The following is an 18,536-nucleotide window of genomic DNA, read 5'->3' as shown; positions in this document are numbered from 1 at the left end:
TTTTTCATACCAGAATAACTACATATCATATAACTGTTGAGGTATATTTATCACATACGAACAAACAAATATCACTTTAAATTTATTTCATACAATCAAACATGTATCTCATATGATTCATACGATCAAACAAAATTTATAAAAAATGCGTTTCACTAAAATTCCAACATATTAAGAAAAATTTCAATGGAGTAGAAAGCCCAAATTAGAGTCCATAATCAGAAGGCTCCCAAAGTTTGAGGGCCCAAATACAAAAAATTACCCAATACAGAGCGTAACCCTATCAGCACGGTGCAGCCGAACTCCAGCCAAAAACCCTCTCTTCCCTCTCTGCATTTCACTCTTTTTCTCTCCTCTTTCCTACTGTAATGGGCATAACGGTACGATATTTTTTATTCAGAGCAATATTATTTATTAGCTAATGGTTTTTCATGATCTGTGGATTTTGTGATGTTAGGGTTTAACAAAGCCTCTCTGTCTCTGGCTCTCTCGCCCTCTCTCTCTCTCTCTCTCTCTCTCTCTCTCTCTCTCTCTCTCTCTTTTATTTTGACCTTCATGTTGCCACCTTTTCTTCTTTATTTTCCTCAGTGGAGGCAGCAGCTTCATCAATCTTGCTTCCACTTTCTTGAACAACACTTGCATCATTGTGAATGAGAGGTGTTTGGTGCAAAGTTTTAAGCTGCAGCTTTAGATCTGTCTCATCTGCTTTGTACTTGTACCATGAAGCCCAATATACATAGTTCACAAAGTTGATGCAGCTAAGGATTGCCAAGAAATAGTAAAATAGCTGCAAATTGTTTTTGTTTAGGTCTTTTCCATAGAGCCATCCTTGTTTGCTCGGAGCAACTCTTCTCGTCACGGCATTGATCAAGTCAACGAAAACTGAGCTCAAGAAGTACCCAAAAGAAAGTGAAAGAAAAGTGAACGAAGTAGAAAGCGATTTCATCCCTGCTGGAGCTTCCTTGTAGAAGAATTCAAGTAACCCTACTAGGGTAAACATGTCAGCAATGCCGAAAATAGCGTATTGGAACGAAAGCCAGAAGAGAGATATCTTTGTTAGGTCCTTGTTGGCTTGGTTCTTTCTTTTCACTTCCACCAGGCCCGCTACTGCCATTGAGATTGCGGAGAGGACTAGTCCAACACCAACGCGCTGAAGCTGCGTTATGCCTGCTGGGTGCTTTGTGATCTTTCTCGCGAAAGGCACGAAGAAGAACTCATACAGTGGGATGAGGATGGACATGAAGAGGAGAGGAATGACGGGGATAGATGGCGCCGGAACCTCGATGGAGCCCAAGTGGAGGTCCATGATGCTTCCTTGTTGGACTGAGAATGTTTGGAGTTGTGCCAAACAAGTGTTCATTATGATGGTGCTGAAGAGAATTGGCAACATTCTTGTCAGGACCTTCACTTCTTCCACTTGTGTTACTGTGCAAACCTTCCATGGTTCGGGCTTGGAGCCTTTGCCAAGTATGGCAGCTTTGTCCAGACAACTGATTCGATACCATTAGAAGAAAAAAATAGTACAATGTGTCATAACATATAAGGCACCAATTTCTTTTGGAAATCGTCACGTGTGAGGCACATAAAAGGTAATTTGACAATTTCAGTGCATGGCATATAAGGGTAAATTTAACTCTCACTAATCATAAATTAATGTAATGGTACCTGAATTGATGTGTATGGTCAATTTTTTCTTCCGTATAATTTGATTCCTTCTCACTAATCTCATACAGTTCATGCGAGCTTCCTGGCTGCGGTAAACGCCTATTTTTTATTGCAACAACAATAACCTGTCACAATATTCTGACATGTGTTAAAATGTAATTAATAAAGTTTTTGTGCTAATTGAGTTTGACTAGATGGAAAGGCCTTTAACAGAGAGAGAGAGAGAGAGAGAGAGAGAGAGGCAGACCTGAACGATCCTTATGATGGGGCTGTAGCCGGGGACTTGGAGGCGATAGAAAGGCTTACCCATTGCAAGAACAGAGAACCCAATAACGGCTGCAATAGTTGATATAAAGAAACCCCAGTACCAATCTACATTCATGCTCACATACACGATGCACGTGACACCAATAGCGGCTCCAGCTGTAGTACTGAGCATAAACCAATTGAAAAACGTCGCCAGCGACTTCGCTTCCTCTTTCCGGTTAAACTGGTCAGCACCAAGTGCCGGCAGCGCTCCCCTCACGCCACCTGTTCCCAGTGCCAACAAGCACAGGGATCCATACAGCATTGCAGCGATACGGCCTTGGACACAATTTGAAGGGCAAGTTTTTATTGGGTGCAAATGCTTTGAATAAGCTTGCGTTGTCATCATCACCAAAGCCTAAAAGTGAAACAAATTTTATAAAATTTCGTGGCATAAGTAGAACTGGAGAACCAGAAGAAAATATACCAAATCATGTGAATTTTTTTTCTTTACCAGTATCTCAATTACGCCAAAAATCAGGCATGTTGTGAATCTGCTCAAGAATGTGTCCGATATGAAGCCTCCAACGAGGGTGAGGAGGAAAGTTGATCCCATGAAGTTTGTGAGAAGGTTGGAGGAGTGCGCCAGATCAAAATGCATCACGTACATAAAGTACAGCACCATGCTGACCATGTTCGCGACGAATCCCATGCTGTCCAACGCCAGCAACACTATACAAGCAAGAAAAAAATGCAGTGTAAACCAATATATACAAAAGCAAGCAGTATAACCAGATAGAATTCTGCACAGAAGGGATTTCCGCACACCCTTTTTTCTGAGAATGGCTACTTACCGAAAATGAAGCTGGAGGCAGTGAGTCCTCCCTTCTTCTTGTCCACCGGCTCGAGGGAGCTGTAGGTTGGCTTGGCATTCTCTTCTGCCTGGTGTGCAGAACATTGTGAAACACATTAACACGAGTAACACAAAAAACACAGACATGAACAGAAAGAAGATTTAGGGTTTTCTTACTTACCATTGTTTGGGAATAAGTTGAGAGTACTTGTTTTTTGACACGAGCCCTTGAACATATAGCACAAAAAGAGGCCTAGTATTTAACGTTGAAGGCATCGGATTGATCGCCTTATGGTTGTCAACTTTGTTCTCTCTCTCTCTCTCTCTCTCTCTCTCTCTCTCTCTCTATATATATATATCTAAATTTACGATTCTGTCTCTCTTCTCTCTACCTCTGTCTTTCTCTGTCTCTTTTTGTCATGGCGTGTCCCTCAAGTGGAGGAATGCAACTTGGAACTTTCACCTTCTTATTTTTTTGCTGTGAATTTTTGTCCATTTTGCATTTGCGAACCTGTCGTTTTTCATTAGGTTTGATTAAATGTCTGGATTATGATAAATGAAGTTAATTGTATGCTCTCGACGAACTCTATGTTCATTTTTTTGGTTGATTCCTCCATGAAGTTTTTCAATGATTAGGATATGTGAGCAAGGACGGATGTACATTGGGGCCAAGTGATACCAAGACCGCCTGGAGGCCCTGAAACAAGCATGTGAAGGTCTTTTGGAGAATCTTCGAATGTTTGATTCGGGTCCCCTTTTAGTACACACTATGTGTTGATACAACAATGGCTAGAAAAAATTTCTCATGTAACGGTCTTTTTTCTTAGGACAACCCAAAAAAGGAAACCCTGGAACCAAAGACTTTGAAAGCATCAACCGAGTTGCAAATTTAAAGGGGAAGAAAAGCACATGAAGTGAACCGTCTTCTCATTTATCCAAATACTCTTTTAGTAGTAGACAATGCAGCTCAAAGGGATCTTGATTAATTTCACCATGTTTTCTGGGACCAAAGCTTCAAAATTTCATGTTCTCATCATGTCTTTGTAGTTTCAAAATCTGCCTGATAATAACTAAGTATTAATATATGAGAAATGCTAAAGAGATTCTCAAAAGTGAGACTCTTTATAGACTCTTTGACATCTCATGTTTTGACATAATATTTTATAATGTTGACACGTAACTACGAGGTGGCAGAGAATCTACAGAGAATCTCACTTAGCATTTCTCTTAATATTATTCACCAATCATTTTACAAGTCCAAAACAGAAACCAGCATCAGAAAAAAGTGTGAACTTTGGCTTGCTTTGGTAATTTCACATTTCTTGTGACGGACGAAGCAAGAATATTTGTATCGGTACCATCGATATTGCAGTTAATTTAAGAGCTGTTTTCTTAATCATAGACTAATTAAACAAAGATATCCAAACCTCTAAAGTAATATCCTTAAATCTCAGTTAAAGTATTATACAAGCGGCATAATCTATTAATATTACGTAGTTAATAAAGCACTTAAACAGAGTGTTGTAGGAGGAATTGATAAAATTCATTGGGTGGTCATACAACCACTTTATCTAAGAGATAACTAGCAAAAGTGTATGCGTGATATTGCGGGTGTTTAAAGTGTTTTAGAAATATATACATACAACAAACTCATATTATAGAAAATAAATTTATATACATAAGTTCATAGTTATTAAAAGATTAGCAGTGCTCAATTGCTCATTGTTCAAATGATCGATAGGCTACGAAAACTAGATTTTCATTCAGGTGTACATAGTAATTAGAAAGTTGGCACTGGTAATCCGGTCAATATTCACAAAGATGTTTCTAAGGGCTAGTTTGATATTGTTGTGCTTTGAAAAAAAACTGCTTTTGTTGTGCTATGAAAATAAGCAGCTGTGAAATAAAGCAGCAGAGTGTTTGGTAAACTTTTTTGTAAAAGTGCTTTTGAAAAAAAAAAGCAGTATTATAGTGTTTGGTAAACTTTTATGTAAAACAGATGTGAAAAAAAGTCGATTTTTCAAAGCTGGGTTTTGCAGCTTCTTGTTTTTGACTTTTTTTCACCAAAAACTATGAAAAAAAACTACAGTTGAATGTTTACCAAACACAAAAACAACTCCCAGCTTTTTTTTATACCAACTTTTTTTAGAATCACATCAATACCAAACCAGGCCTTACTAAATTTCAAAACCAACTAAAGTGACTTTCGTAAAAATGCCAATTAACTTTACCCTTCATGCCGGTCACCTCTCCTATCCTTCCCTTTCGATTCCTAACCTACCACATGCAATTATTTCGATTTTAAATTGACTACCAAAGTTAAACCCAAAGTTAAATCTAGTGCAACTGAGTGGACTAAATATTGACATAGACAAATAGTAGTGGGAATGATGATGGATTTAGTATATCATTTTCTTTCTTCCGCGTTCTGATTATTTGAGATTTGCTACGAAAAACTAATCCATAACTTATTTAGGTTCCAAGTGGAAAAATAGTACAGTCAACTATGAGCTTGAAATTCTCAAGTAAACTTCCCATCAAAAGGCAGCATGGGTGAGGTGAAGTTCAATCAATTAGGACCAAAAAATAGGTTTTTGGCCACGAGCATCTATCCAAAAGCAAGTGTGGTTCACCGGTTTCATCAAATGTTCTTATATCTCGCCAAAAATCGTGTGAATGTGCAGTTATGCTTTGGATGCTTCATCATAAAATAGATCGACCGAGTTCCCGTTCTTTTCTGGTGCACTGGCTTTATAGCATACTAAAAAATTTCTCGACAATAAGAACAGAATCCGGGAATATTTACCTCATGAAAAATGGGTTCATTAAAGATTCCAATATATTTAATTAAACAAATAATAAAAAGTTCCAATATGGAATAGAAAGCCCAAAATATAGCCCATGAAAGGGACTAACCAATGCAAAAGAGTAAGCCCACCTGCACGAGCCCCAACAAGCACCAGAGACTTTGGCCTTTGGGAGTTCGAGGGCGGGAAGCAGATTCATCCCTAACCTCCAGCCAAAACCCTTTCTCTTCTCTCTCTTTCCATTTCACTCTTTCTCTCTCCTCTTTTCTTCTGCAATGGGTATAAAGGTACAATTTTTCGTTTTCAGATTAATAGTATTGAATTAATTCTGGGATTTATTGGCTAATGGGATTTTATGATTTGTGGACGTTGTGATGTTAGGGTTTAACGAAGCTGCTGGCGGACAATGCCCCGAAGGCCATGAAGGAGCAGAAATTCGAGAGCTATTTCGGCCGAAAGATCGCCATCGATGCCAGCATGAGCATTTACCAGTTCCTTGTATTCTCTCTCTCTAATTTATGTATTAACTGCATGAATTTAGATTAAGGAAGCTTAATTTTGAAGTGGGTTTTTGTGGAATTTTGTAGATTGTTGTGGGAAGAACTGGGACTGAGATGCTCACCAATGAGGCTGGTGAAGTTACTAGGTACCCTTTACTAAAGTTCTAAACTTTTAGTTACTTAAGTGGGTTTGCTAAGAACCTTATATTTTGCAAATAATGACATGGGTTTTGTTTATCTGGGTTCATTGTAGTCATCTGCAAGGCATGTTTTCACGGACGATTAGGCTTCTGGAAGCTGGAATTAAACCACTGTAATTAGTTTCTTTACCCTTAATATATGTTCTGTTAGTCTTGATATTGTCCTTCTTGTTGTCCTATCTAACCCAAAAGCTTATTGACAAGTGTCGGTCTAAAAATTTGTTTTTCAGCTATGTTTTCGATGGGAAGCCTCCAGAATTGAAGAAACAAGAGCTGGCAAAGCGGTAGCTTTCCTGTTGACTAATTCCTTAATCATGGTTACTGATCAATGCACTTGTTCAATAATGCTTGACATAATGAACTTGTGATGCAGTTACTCAAAGAGGGCAGATGCCACTGATGATTTGGCAGCGGCTGTGGAGGTGCGTGTATATTATTTTTGACTTTTTGATTGGTAAAATGTAGACAACGTAAAGTGCATTTCACAGTGTTTTTATTGTCTTCAACTCTTTCCAGGATGGCAATAAGGAAGATATTGAGAAGTACAGTAAACGAACAGTAAAGGTTGGTTTGCCTGTATTTCTTTTGTTATCTGTAACCATAATTACCATCACTGCACTTAAGATATGTTATATGAGAAATAGAATGTTTGAGTCCATGTGGTTCTTGTATTGACAGGTGACAAAGCAGCACAATGATGACTGCAAAAGACTTCTAAGGCTCATGGGGGTGCCTGTAGTTGAGGTGGGAAATAATATATTTTAAGCAAGCTGTTGCAGATTTGAATTTCAGTGTGAAAACAAATATGAATGTTTGTAATTCACGATGTTTTGATTTTCACAGGCTCCCTCAGAAGCAGAGGCACAGTGTGCTGTGCTTTGCAAATCTGGAAAGGCAAGTGACCAGTTCGTTACGAGTTGTTTAAGGATTCTTACAAGAATGCCATTTACTTTAGTATTTCATTTTTTTTATATTTCTACAGTATTTATGTGGACCCTATTTGTGCAAAAAGGCTTCGTTCCAAGGGGGGATATACGGCATCAAATTTTGTTGAATTAATAGGAGCCATTTCTTTCCTGGCCTGAACATGTCCTTAGAAATATACGACATTAATTAAACTTCTGTCTGTTGCAGGTTTATGCTGTGGCCTCTGAAGACATGGATTCCCTTACATTTGGAGCACCTAAGTTTCTTCGTCATTTGATGGATCCTAGCTCAAGGAAAATCCCTGTCATGGAATTCGATATAGCTAAGGTGCTTACAAATTTTTAAGAATGTCGTGATTGCCTAATATTTGATTCACGGTTTTAATTGTGGCCTTGCTTCAGGTCTTGGAGGAGCTAAATCTTACTATGGATCAATTCATTGACTTGTGCATTCTTTCCGGATGTGATTATTGTGACAGCATTCGAGGTACATAGGAGTTTCAAATTCAGTTTGTGACCACATCTTCTCTCATATATAATATTGAGACTCGTTTCTCTAGTTTCCTTGAAATCTTAGCTATGCATCCATTACTCAGTACCTTATAAATTTACACTACAGGGATTGGAGGACAGACAGCTTTGAAGCTCATCCGTCAGCATGGCTCCATTGAGAGTATACTCGAGAACATAAACAAAGAAAGGTTCATCTTGTATTTTGGACTTGTATTTTATATATACGACGGTGCATGAAAATGAATTTGTATTTTTTATGGGTGCACTTTGTGCTATTGCCCTGGTTTGTTTCTGCTGTAATTATATGCACATTTATTGTTGTTCTATCTCCAGGTACCAAATACCAGAGGAGTGGCCCTATCAAGAGGCTCGGAGACTTTTTAAGGAACCAGTTGCTTTATCTGATGAAGAACAAGTTGAGATTAAATGGACAGCTCCAGATGAAGAAGTAAATGACTTGCCAGTTGACAGTTTTTATATGATGATGTATCTTTTTGACTCTTGCATGTCAAAGTACTCAAATCGTCTTCTCGTTTTTACAGGGACTGACTGTGTTTTTGGTGAATGAAAATGGATTTAACAGTGACAGAGTGACAAAGGTGTGCTCCTACTCAGCAATTTTACGTGCTTTCCCTGAGATTAAGTTGATTCTTTTTCCGTATCTTGTAAGCTTTATTTATCTCGACTTCTCTGTTGATTAGGCAATAGAAAAAATTAAAGCAGCCAAGAACAAGTCATCGCAGGGAAGGTGAGTGATTTAGTATGAATAGCTATGAATTCACAAATTTCCTTCTTTATTGGGATCTAAGGCATCATTCATTTTATCGTTCACAGACTTGAATCATTTTTCAAGCCGACTGCTAACCCATCTGTACCCATTAAACGAAAGGTATGGTTCCATTAAGTGTTTTAAGCTTCCATTTTTCTTCTCTCTGTGTCTATATATATGGTTAGAGGCAGACAACACTCTTATGCATTAATTGGTTGTATCATCTATCTTCCTTGGGCATTTATTTATGTTTTATTTGAGGCTTAAGAGTTCTTTGTTGGTCTTACACGTCATTACTGTGAACTCACTAGTGGTCTCTCAGGTTATTACAAGTTCCCTTTGCTGAACAGAATTGATGATATGAATTAAATGCGTTGCTTTACATGATAAGATATTCATTCCTTTGCACATCTTATTGAATCTTAATCGGAAATTCGTAAGGCTGCATGCTGAAACATTACAGGTTCCCCTCATTTCGATTTTGATCTGTCTCTGTCAGATTGCCTTTTCCTCCCTAACTCATGAAAAGAACAAAATGGCGGAACAGGTTATCATTCTTTCTTGCTACATTGAATGACAGGGAAGCAAATGTGTGCTTAAATGTCCCAAACCAGCAACCAGGCATAAGATGTTCTTTCTACAAGATTGTAATCCTTCGAGGCCCACTGTCATTGGCAGCATAAGTCTGCCAATTCTTCATTTGGGCTCCAAGCACTTGATGCCGTTAGCCAAAGGCGTCTGTTTTGGCACATGAAGCTGAAAACCTTGGTGAAGCTTCACAGACAATCTGTGCTTAATCCAATCTCATTTAATTTATATCATCAGTATCATAGGAAAAATGAATTGTTGCTATCGCGTTTTGCCACAGCTAGAATGCAGAACTTTATGAAAAGCTTGTAACCGGGGTCTTACAGTTCTAGTTTCCTGAGCTCAAGCTGTAGTAATTAGCATAAATATGTGCGTGTGAAGGCCCCATGTCTCTAATTTATAGCAAAATCACTTGTTTATTCCTGCACTCTCATCTTGCATTGCCTTTTTAAGGTCTTTTTAATAGGACTTTCTATCATCTTTTAGTTTTGTTTTTGTAATATTTGTTTATCCTTGTTGCAGGAAACACCACAAAGCACGGTTAAAGAAACCACGAACAAAAAGGCAAAGGCTGGTGGCGGTAGAAAGAAAAAATAGTTGAATTTGCTTTGTAACTTCAAGCGAGATGGAGTTGAGTAAAGCAAACTCGCTACGGATTGACGCACTTTCATTTTCTTACGTTAGGATTGCAAGACTTAGGTTGTTTTCGGAGGATGTTTGATGTAAAATTTTGAAGAGAGTATGCAGTGTTTTAACGCCACCTTAATTGGAGGTTAAGGAGATCAAACCTGGTGTGTAAGTCTCCTTTCATGCAATCTCTTGTAACCAGAATTGTCCAACCAGTGAAATGTCGAACTCCCGGTTCATCAGAACGTCTCCTGCCGTGGTTGCTGCTTATTCCCTATCCGGTAATGGCTTACCGGATCTGTAAAGCCATCAAAGTGGACAATAACATTTAGATGATGTTTACTAACCATGGATGGGTATGCAAGGTACAACATGTTTTAAAATAAGTAGGGCTTACCCTAAAATGGTAAAACTAGTTATCTCATACCTGAACGGTATCTTTTTGATTCATGACTTTTTCGACTCCAAGTACATAAGATTTTACATGTTCAAACTGATTTTTTCACGTCACACAAATACTTTATTCAATTCTCCTGTTCCAATATCGCTTGTATAAAGGACCGGTATGTGCCTCTACTAAAACATTACACACTTCTACCCAAACCCAAAATTAAGTCAAATGTGCCAAATTTCAAAAACCAAAGCCATCCGATCCCTATTGCAAGGATGCAACAGCCTCAAACGGCTCAAAAAAATCCACGCCCACGTCATCACCAACGGTCTTCAACCGGATCCCGCCATTTCAAACAAGCTGCTCAACTTCTGCGCCGTCTCCGTCTCCGGCAGCTTGGCCTACGCGCAGCTGCTCTTCTATCATCACCTCCAAAACCCACAAACCCAGGATTGGAATTCCCTCATCAGAGGCTTCTCCAACAGCCCTTCTCCTCACCACGCCATTTTTTACTACAATCGCATGCTTTCGTCTGGTTCCTATTCTCCTCCTGATACATTCACTTTCTCCTTCGTGCTCAAGGCCTGCGAGAAGTTGAAGGCCCGGAAGAAGTGTGAAGAGGTTCATGGAGCTGTGGTGAGATATGGGTACGAAAAGGACGTCGTTGTTTGCACCAATCTTATGAGATCCTATGCGGGAGATGGGTTGATTGAGAGTGCAGAGAAGGTGTTTGATAATATGTCTGAGAGAGACTTGGTGTCTTGGAATTCTATGATTTCGTGCTACTCTCAGAAGGGTCTTCACCATATGGCGTTGAAGACGTATAAGCTTATGAGAAATGAGAATGTGGGTCTTGATGCGTTTACGATTGTTGGGTTGCTTTCATCTTGTGCTCACTTGGGCGCACTGAATATCGGAGTTCAGATGCATAGAATTGCTAGTGAAAAGGGGCTTGTGGAGAATGTTTATGTTGGGAATGCGCTTATTGATATGTATGCTAAATGTGGTAACTTGGATAGTGCTCTTTGCGTCTTTGAGAGGATGAGGAAGAAAGATGTTTTTACTTGGAACTCCATGATTGTTGGGTATGGAGTACATGGTCATGGAGAAGAAGCAATCTCATTTTTCGGGCGGATGTTGGTCGAAGGAGTCCAGCCAAACTCCATCACATTTCTTGGTTTGTTATGTGGATGCAGTCACCAAGGTTTGGTTGACAAGGGTGTCGAGTACTTCAATGTGATGAGCTCCAAGTTCAGTGTCAAGCCTGGAATTAAGCATTATGGGTGCCTGGTGGATCTGTTTGGCAGAGCTGGGATGCTCGAAAAGGCGCTTCAATTTATTGGGACTTCGCGTGCCCAGGAGGATCCGGTCCTTTGGCGGACTCTGCTTGGCTCTTGCAAGATTCATAAAAATGTAGAAATAGGAGAAATTGCCATGAGGAATCTAATCCAGCTAGGGTCAGCTAATGCAGGGGACTATGTGCTTCTTGCTTCGATTTATTCTACAGAGAAAAATGCAGATGGTGTTGCAAAGATGAGAAAATTGATCAAAACTGAGGGAGTAAAGACCACTCCTGGTTGGAGCTGGATTGAAATTGGTGATCAGGTTCACAAATTTGTCGTGGACGACAAGTCACATCCAGATGCTAATGAAATTTACCAAAAATTGAGGAAAATAGTTCATCGAGCTGCTCTGCATGGTTACGTGCAGGAGGATTCCCTCATGACAGCGTCTGAACTTACTTCCACAGACACAGATTGTTTGGGAACTTCCGGTTCATGTCACAGCGAGAAGCTGGCAATTGCTTTTGGCCTAGCAAGAACTCCAGAAGGAACGCCTTTACGAATAGTAAAGAACCTGAGAGTCTGCAGAGATTGTCATTCGTTTACAAAGTTTGTTTCACAAGCTTTCGATCGGGAAATAATTGTTAGGGATCGTGTTCGGTTTCATCACTTCAAGGGTGGATTGTGTTCATGTAAAGACTATTGGTGACCAATCTAAATGATTATTTGAATCAAACGAGCACACAATGAGGCCTAATCTCCAAATTGATTTCTGCTATAATTCAAAATCCAGTTCTTCAATTTGTACATTTCAAGCAAAAGTAAGGTTGTGTATAACAGACATTCCTCTCCTGGTGCTCGCAAAATGGAGAGCCTTATTGGCTTGGGGTTGCATTTTTTGTTCAATATTCTTTTATTTTAATAAATACTTGGAAAATATACCTTTTTAGGGCTCCAGATTATATTCATCCTTATCCAGTTCAATGTCAACTCTGCGAGATATGTATAGACTGGAGAATCAGGAATGGCAATTTTAACAATTGACTTGCATAATAAATCATATCTGTGAATAAAAATACGGATTTAATCGCAATTAAATGCTTGCATGTGACATGTTTTCTTTCTTCGTAACTTCCAATTGATAAGCTGCACATAGAAGTAAGTTCCATCCGCTGTATAAATCTTAGACCGTCATTGTGCTCAATTTTGCGCTAAGTCCTCCGTTAGATCCAAGTACTCCATATTTTTTCATAAATTTTTTTTTCAAGTCTTCCTAGTTCTCCCTCTACCACTTTTGCCTTGTGTCCCTACTTTATAGTTGCATCTTTTAACTGGAGCATCTGCAAGTTTTTGGTTCATGTGTCCAAACCATCTTAACTGATATTCTCTCATGTTATCTTCAATTGCAGTCAATCCTACTTTATCTTGGATATCCTTGTTCTTAGACCTGATTTGGTACTGAGGTGATTCTGAAAAAAGCTGGTATAAAAAAAAAAGCTGGGAGCTGTTTTTGTGTTTGGTAAACATTTAGCTTCAGCATTTTTTCACAGTTTTGGGTGAAAAAAAAGCCAAAAACAAGAAGCTACAAAACCCAGCTTTGAAAAACCGGCTTTTTTTCACATCTGTTTTACATAAAAGTTTACCAAACACTATAATACTGCTTTTTTCTTTCAAAAGTACTTTTACAAAAATGTTTACCAAACACTCTGCTGCTTTATTTCACAGCTGCTTATTCTCACAGCATAGCAGAAACAGTTTTTTTTCAAAGCACAGCAATACTAAACCAGCCCTTAATCATATCTTTTCTTGTGTACCTACACATTCAACAAAGCATTCTCATTTTCACTATACTCATTTTTTATAAGAATTGTTTTTTTACCACCCAACATTCCGCTAAATCCACACTATATTCGTTAAAAATAAATAATGTCTACAATGAGCTCAAGTTTATATCAATCAAACACTGTCACATTTTTTATTGGCCCCTAATCGCACTAAACATAACCAAAACAAAATTCACCAAAGTTGTTATTAGTAATGGGTTTGGTTACTTAATGTGAACCCAACTACGTATTCCCAAAGTCAATGGAGTGTACAGCTAATTTTCAAACACGCACTAGGACATAGATTCTCCAAAACAAGCATATGCTCTTGAAAGTTTCCATCTTATTTTCTAAATGTAACCAGTAAGGCGCTTAATGATGCTGACATGGTCGTCTTACAGCTGCTCAAAGCATGATTAGTATTTAAGAAAGGTGGTTTAGTGATGGGGTTAGGAAAATGATTGATAAACTTGGAGATGGAGGCCCTCCAACCAACCAAAGTTATGACATTCTAGTGCAATTGCAAACAGTGTGACAGATAACAGAAAAGCCATTTGCAGGAAGCAACCACCAAAACATGTCAAATTCTGGGAAGAAAAAACTAGAGAATGTTCCTAAAACAATGGAGTCTAAAATAAATAAAGGAGTTTTTGGGAGCCCACTGTGGCGGTTGGAGGATGGAGCCACTCTTGGCTTTCCATACTTTCTAACAGCTCAACCAAAGGAAACAACAATTGCAACCTTTAGAAGCAATAACCAATCTTTATCCCACTAAGTGATGTCAGCTGTATGATTTCTAGAATGCTACTGCACTCGTTTTTTGCCAAGTGTTCCGTTAGCAATTGCAACCTAACCAATTTAGCAGCGTCAAGTTTGTTAAAGAATAAACTTGTATACTTTTCCAAAACGCTTAGTTTTAGAATTTATTTATGTGAGTCACTTTGTCTAATTCATGTGATGACTAATATTACATGGTCGCATTGCGTTGGATTTGATATTGAAAGCACATTTAAATTTATACAACTCGTAATATCAGATCTAATAATGAGTGGTCATGGATTCTTTGATCATGGTCACGAAATGATCAAGAGAACATTTTTATTTATAATATATTGTAATGACATTATTATAAGAAAATTTCAGCTGTACCAACTTAATTGGAAATATAAAAACAAAAGGACAAATTATTTATTTTTGTAAGGTTAAGAACAACTAATGACAAAATTAATGAAATTCAACTTCATGACAATTTTTTTTTTTTTTTTTTGTCGAACATACATAATCATTTTCTGATTGGTCCAATTAAAAAAATAACACGTGTTATTTAAAAAAAAAATAAAAAAAATTAAATAACATATGCACTATTTTTTATAACAATAAAATATGTGTTAAAATATCATAAGGATAGATCTATAAATATATATATATATATATATATATATAATATTTACTAATAAGTATATTATATGTCGATATCAGTTGTGAGAAAGTAAAAGAAGTGAACGAGTGTAAAACCATAAGTCAAAAAGAAGGCAATATTGTCTACTCATCAGATTGAAGTTAAATGGTCAATTAAAGAATAGAATATAATAGAATGAGGTGGCTCGTAACCTTTACCTGGTATTTACTCAAATGATCAAATCTATCCCCTTCCATGAATTGAAAACCCTCCTACTTAATTATCTATTGGAAAAAAACTACAGCGTAATGAAAAAAAAATACAACCGCTTAGTACTAAAGTCTAGTTGTATTTTTTTTTACTTGTAAGTGAGAGATCTTAATATCAGTTGAAAGCAAATTTGAATAAAATTAATATAACTATCCCATTGTGAGATTTAGTTAACTGTCTTACTTTTTAATATAGATAATATTATATCTATTAAAAAAAAAAAAACCTGCTTATTGGGAACCAAAAACTTACCAAAAGGTCAAATTCAAAGCAATAATATCATGAATGATGTGTCACTACATATGTCATTGAGTTTATATAAAAAAAAACAAAGTAAGATTTAGGGTTAGCTCATATTGAATGAATATAAAGCTTCGAGATGACAATACAGTGTGAATCTTTGTATTCCAATTTCTCTCACTTTTCATATTTAGGTTACTAATAGAATTTTTAAAGGAGATGTCAACAAATGCCAAGTAGATAAATCACAGTAAAAAATAGTAACAGACCCTCTCCAACCGAGCTTTCAATTTCTTACGTGACACTGAGTTAATTGAAGACAAAGTCTTTTGCTGTCAAATTTATTAAATGATTTTCTAAGGGATCTAATGCAATATATAATAAATGTTGTTGCGTGTTCAAGTATTTGATTGGTTGTCTCAATAATTGGATCTCAGACATATTATTTAGCATATTAAGTGGAGCAAAAAATTGTTCAAAATATCAAATTGCCACATGAGTCATCAAATATCATTTTGATGTTTAAAATTTGACATCTCTCTTAGAGATGCTCCAAAATTTCGGCCGAATATTTGCTACATAACAATTAATTCTCATTACAAAATATCGCAAAAACGTATTAAATAATACATAAAAAATATAAATAAAAAAATTATACACACTTATTAAACTGTAATTGCCAAAAAATCAAATTAACGACTTTCAAACGAAGAGTTAAACTTTTGATATATGAAATTGTGTAGTACATCTCACTGTGTACAATTACTAGTAGAATAAATAAAGATGCATAGAGACAAAAATACTAAAAATAAACAAAAACAAAGACAAGAGGGTAAGATCCGGTGGAGGCGCAAATGGCTGCAAATGGGGTCAACGGTTTGCTCAAGAAGCAGATAGATGGTCAAGGACTCTTATGTCATGACGTTGCTTTGGGGGCATGCCTCATGCTTTACCTTTACCTTCACTCACAACGTCGACAACAAATATTACCAGCTTCAGCAACAGTTTCAATTATGAAAAGCGATTTCTGCAAATCGCGTATCGTGGAGCACGTGTTGTCGTTAAAGTTTACGTTCATAAGTATGACAACTTGTTTTGATTTCTAAAAGAAATTAGGTTTTTTCCGTAAGATTAATTAACAATATGAGAAGTAACTCAGCTACTTCTAAGCACATGTTAGGTTTGCTTTCCCGATGTTTGCAAATTATGAAATTTGACACATTACTTTGTTCGCAAATTTTTCTACAAATATAATCTTTTAAACATTAATCTTTGAAAAATGACGAAACTTTTCAATACGATACCAAACAGCTCTAAGTTTTCTTATAATATTTACCACAGTACGTACCAAAGGCTTCAACTTTCACCTACTCCTTTGCTATAAATACTAATCCTACCAATCATTTCCTATTCATTCACACATCCAGACTCTTCTCTTCCTCTTTCTAATTAGCACCACCACCAATGGCGGCTGTCTTTGCTCTCTTTCTTGTGGCTTTTGCCACCGTCTTAGGCAGCTCTGCCGCTGATCCCGACATGCTTCAGGACATTTGCGTCGCCGACCTCACCGCCGGTAACTTCCTCTTCTTCTTCTTCTTCTTCTTCTTCTTCATCTATATTTCCAGTGTTTCAGTATTCTAGTGCTAAAAGTGAACACAGAAATTCATGTCAAAAGAACAGAAGAAAATAAAATTAAAAAGCTAAAGTTGCCACTTTTCTTTGTCCCCTCAATTATTGCAAATTACAAGTTGACCCTGTTCATTAGCAACTTTTCAAGTTCTAATGATTTCAGGAGAGATTTGGTATTTTCTTTATTCTTTTCTGTAACTTGCTGCGTTAATATTCTTAGCTTTTCTTTTATTTATAATTCTTTTGCTGGTTATTCACTTTATTGTGTTTATGTCTGGTAATCATGTCCTTAATTGTCTCCAATAATTAGGATTAGGATCCCATCCGGATCTAAATGTAGGGGATCTTAGGAATTCTTACATCCTAACCGTTCATTGTATATTGTGCGGTCATTTTTCGTTAGGTACTATTTGTGTTTAATTTTAAGGAACTATTATTAGCACTCCAAAAATCTCATTCGATACTTCTCACAAGTGTATTTTTCTTTCTAATTATAGAAAGTTTGGAGTGCCAAATAAGAATTTTGGAATGCTAATAACAATTCTCTAATTTTAAATAATAAAATTCAAATTATTTCTCATCGTACGACATACGATAAACAGCTAGGATATGTAGATTCCTAGGATCCCCACCATTTGGATCCGGATGGGATCCTCATCCCAATAATTAATCTCATTCAGCCATTAACATATACTTGAAGCTGATTAAGTAAACCCAAATCATGATTTCTGGAAAAAATTAAGAAAAATCCATGATTTGATTACCTGACTCTTGCACAACGGAAAGTTTTGTTGAGTTGGGGTCGTCCTTTGATTAGCTCAATTTTCTCTCACTTTATTGTTGTTGAGCCTACTAATCATGTTTCTGCAAAGAGCTTGTAGTTCAGTTGGTTTAAGACCATCCTCACTTGCACCCGAGGTTCCGAGTAATAAGAACCCTAATTAGCCCCCAACAAACAATCAAATTGATCCACTAATACACTAGAACCTGATTAAAAATAAACCCAATTCGTGATTTCTGGAAATTAAGTATCAGTTTTAGTACAATTTCTTGCTTAATCCAAGTGAATTGTGGTATATAACACAGCGGTGAAAGTCAATGGATTCGTCTGCAAGGACGCGGCAAATGCAACAGCAGAGGACTTTTTCTTCACCGGACTAGCCAAACCAGGCCTCACCAACAACACATTCGGCTCCTTGGTGACTTTAGCCAATGTCGAAAAAATCCCCGGCCTCAACACCCTCGGCATTTCGCTTGCCAGAATTGACTATGCCCCCGGCGGAATTAACCCACCCCACACTCACCCCAGAGCCACAGAAATTGTCTACGTTCTAGAAGGAGTATTGGACGTTGGATTTATCACCACAGCAAACAAGCTCATCAGCAAAACTATTAAGCAAGGTGAAGTCTTTGTGTTCCCCAAAGGGTTGGTTCACTTCCAGAACAACAATGGGAAGAGTCCGGCTTCGGTGATTTCCGCGTTTAACTCTCAGCTGCAGGGCACCCAGAACATCGCCCTCACGTTGTTCGCTGCCACGCCGGAGGTGCCGGATGATGTGCTGACCAAGACGTTCAAGGTGGGAACCAAGGAGGTTAACAAAATCAAGTCTAAGCTAGCACCGAAGGCCTAGAGAGCTTTTTGGGTTCTGAGTTGCGTTTGTTTTGTAATTTGATGGAAGGGGGTGATGATCGTTGTATTTTCTCTCTTTGATTAGTCCAAATTTGTTACATGTTTTGTTCTTCAAGTCTTCAAATCAGCTGCCTACCTCACCTAAATCTCACATTATAAATAAAAGTCTTTGCTACA

The 18,536-nt window shown here is 37.5% G+C and overlaps 4 protein-coding genes across 6 annotated transcripts; 3 read left to right on the top strand and 1 right to left on the bottom strand.

Moving 5' to 3' along the window:
- Positions 1 to 553: 553 nt before the first annotated feature.
- On the bottom strand, positions 554 to 2,948 carry LOC137722128 (protein NRT1/ PTR FAMILY 4.5-like). The gene is made up of 6 exons (XM_068461105.1): positions 2,910 to 2,948; positions 2,766 to 2,853; positions 2,426 to 2,643; positions 1,913 to 2,329; positions 1,666 to 1,790; positions 554 to 1,490 (listed from the first exon to the last, which is right to left on the bottom strand). The coding sequence occupies exons 1-6, from the start codon at positions 2,946 to 2,948 to the stop codon at positions 554 to 556; spliced, it is 1,824 nt and encodes a 607-aa protein (XP_068317206.1).
- A 2,769-nt stretch (positions 2,949 to 5,717) lies between these two features.
- Positions 5,718 to 10,113, top strand: LOC137722583 (flap endonuclease 1). Of its 3 annotated transcripts, XR_011066776.1 has the most exons (19): positions 5,718 to 5,858; positions 5,953 to 6,069; positions 6,159 to 6,217; positions 6,325 to 6,384; positions 6,502 to 6,555; positions 6,645 to 6,693; positions 6,788 to 6,835; positions 6,950 to 7,015; positions 7,115 to 7,165; positions 7,406 to 7,525; positions 7,600 to 7,684; positions 7,817 to 7,898; positions 8,044 to 8,158; positions 8,253 to 8,309; positions 8,412 to 8,458; positions 8,545 to 8,599; positions 9,060 to 9,247; positions 9,348 to 9,436; positions 9,590 to 10,113. XR_011066776.1 is itself a non-coding variant. In XM_068461621.1 (18 exons), the coding sequence occupies exons 1-17, from the start codon at positions 5,847 to 5,849 to the stop codon at positions 9,231 to 9,233; spliced, it is 1,251 nt and encodes a 416-aa protein (XP_068317722.1). In that variant the 5' UTR covers positions 5,718 to 5,846; the 3' UTR covers positions 9,234 to 9,247; positions 9,590 to 10,113. The 3 variants fall into 3 exon arrangements, 2 of the variants coding, with proteins under 2 accessions (XP_068317722.1, XP_068317723.1); XM_068461621.1 differs by lacking the exon at positions 9,348 to 9,436; XM_068461622.1 differs by lacking the exons at positions 9,060 to 9,247; positions 9,348 to 9,436.
- A 195-nt stretch (positions 10,114 to 10,308) lies between these two features.
- LOC137723762 (pentatricopeptide repeat-containing protein At3g56550-like) lies at positions 10,309 to 12,213 on the top strand. The gene has a single exon (XM_068462951.1). The coding sequence runs from the start codon at positions 10,314 to 10,316 to the stop codon at positions 12,075 to 12,077; it is 1,764 nt and encodes a 587-aa protein (XP_068319052.1). The 5' UTR covers positions 10,309 to 10,313; the 3' UTR covers positions 12,078 to 12,213.
- A 4,293-nt stretch (positions 12,214 to 16,506) lies between these two features.
- Positions 16,507 to 18,536, top strand: LOC137722300 (germin-like protein 5-1). Its single transcript, XM_068461266.1, has 2 exons — positions 16,507 to 16,673; positions 17,816 to 18,536. Exons 1-2 carry the CDS (start codon positions 16,565 to 16,567, stop codon positions 18,358 to 18,360), a joined length of 654 nt encoding a protein of 217 aa, XP_068317367.1. The 5' UTR covers positions 16,507 to 16,564; the 3' UTR covers positions 18,361 to 18,536.

The sequence above is a fragment of the Pyrus communis genome, chromosome 17 (assembly GCF_963583255.1).
Source record: "Pyrus communis chromosome 17, drPyrComm1.1, whole genome shotgun sequence".
Classification (NCBI taxonomy): Eukaryota; Viridiplantae; Streptophyta; class Magnoliopsida; order Rosales; family Rosaceae; genus Pyrus; species Pyrus communis.
This window is presented reverse-complemented; position numbering and strand designations above follow the sequence as displayed.

Bases quoted from the DNA above. Each gene is read 5' to 3' on its own strand.
- LOC137722128 (XM_068461105.1), bottom strand. From the start codon at position 2,948: ATGGTAAGTAAGAAAACCCTAAATCTTCTTTCTGTTCAT. The intron at 2,854-2,909 runs GTCTGTGTTTTT...TCTGCACACCAG, and splicing joins TAAATCTTCTTTCTGTTCAT to GCAGAAGAGAATGCCAAGCC. The intron at 2,644-2,765 runs GTAAGTAGCCAT...TTGCTTGTATAG, and splicing joins TGCCTCCAGCTTCATTTTCG to TGTTGCTGGCGTTGGACAGC.
- LOC137722583 (XM_068461621.1), top strand. The intron at 6,556-6,644 runs GTAGCTTTCCTG...CTTGTGATGCAG, and splicing joins AAACAAGAGCTGGCAAAGCG to TTACTCAAAGAGGGCAGATG. The intron at 8,159-8,252 runs GTAAATGACTTG...TCGTTTTTACAG, and splicing joins GGACAGCTCCAGATGAAGAA to GGACTGACTGTGTTTTTGGT.
- LOC137723762 (XM_068462951.1), top strand. From the start codon at position 10,314: ATGTGCCAAATTTCAAAAACCAAAGCCATCCGATCCCTATTGCAAGGA.
- LOC137722300 (XM_068461266.1), top strand. From the start codon at position 16,565: ATGGCGGCTGTCTTTGCTCTCTTTCTTGTGGCTTTTGCCACCGTCTTA. The intron at 16,674-17,815 runs GTAACTTCCTCT...TATATAACACAG, and splicing joins CGTCGCCGACCTCACCGCCG to CGGTGAAAGTCAATGGATTC.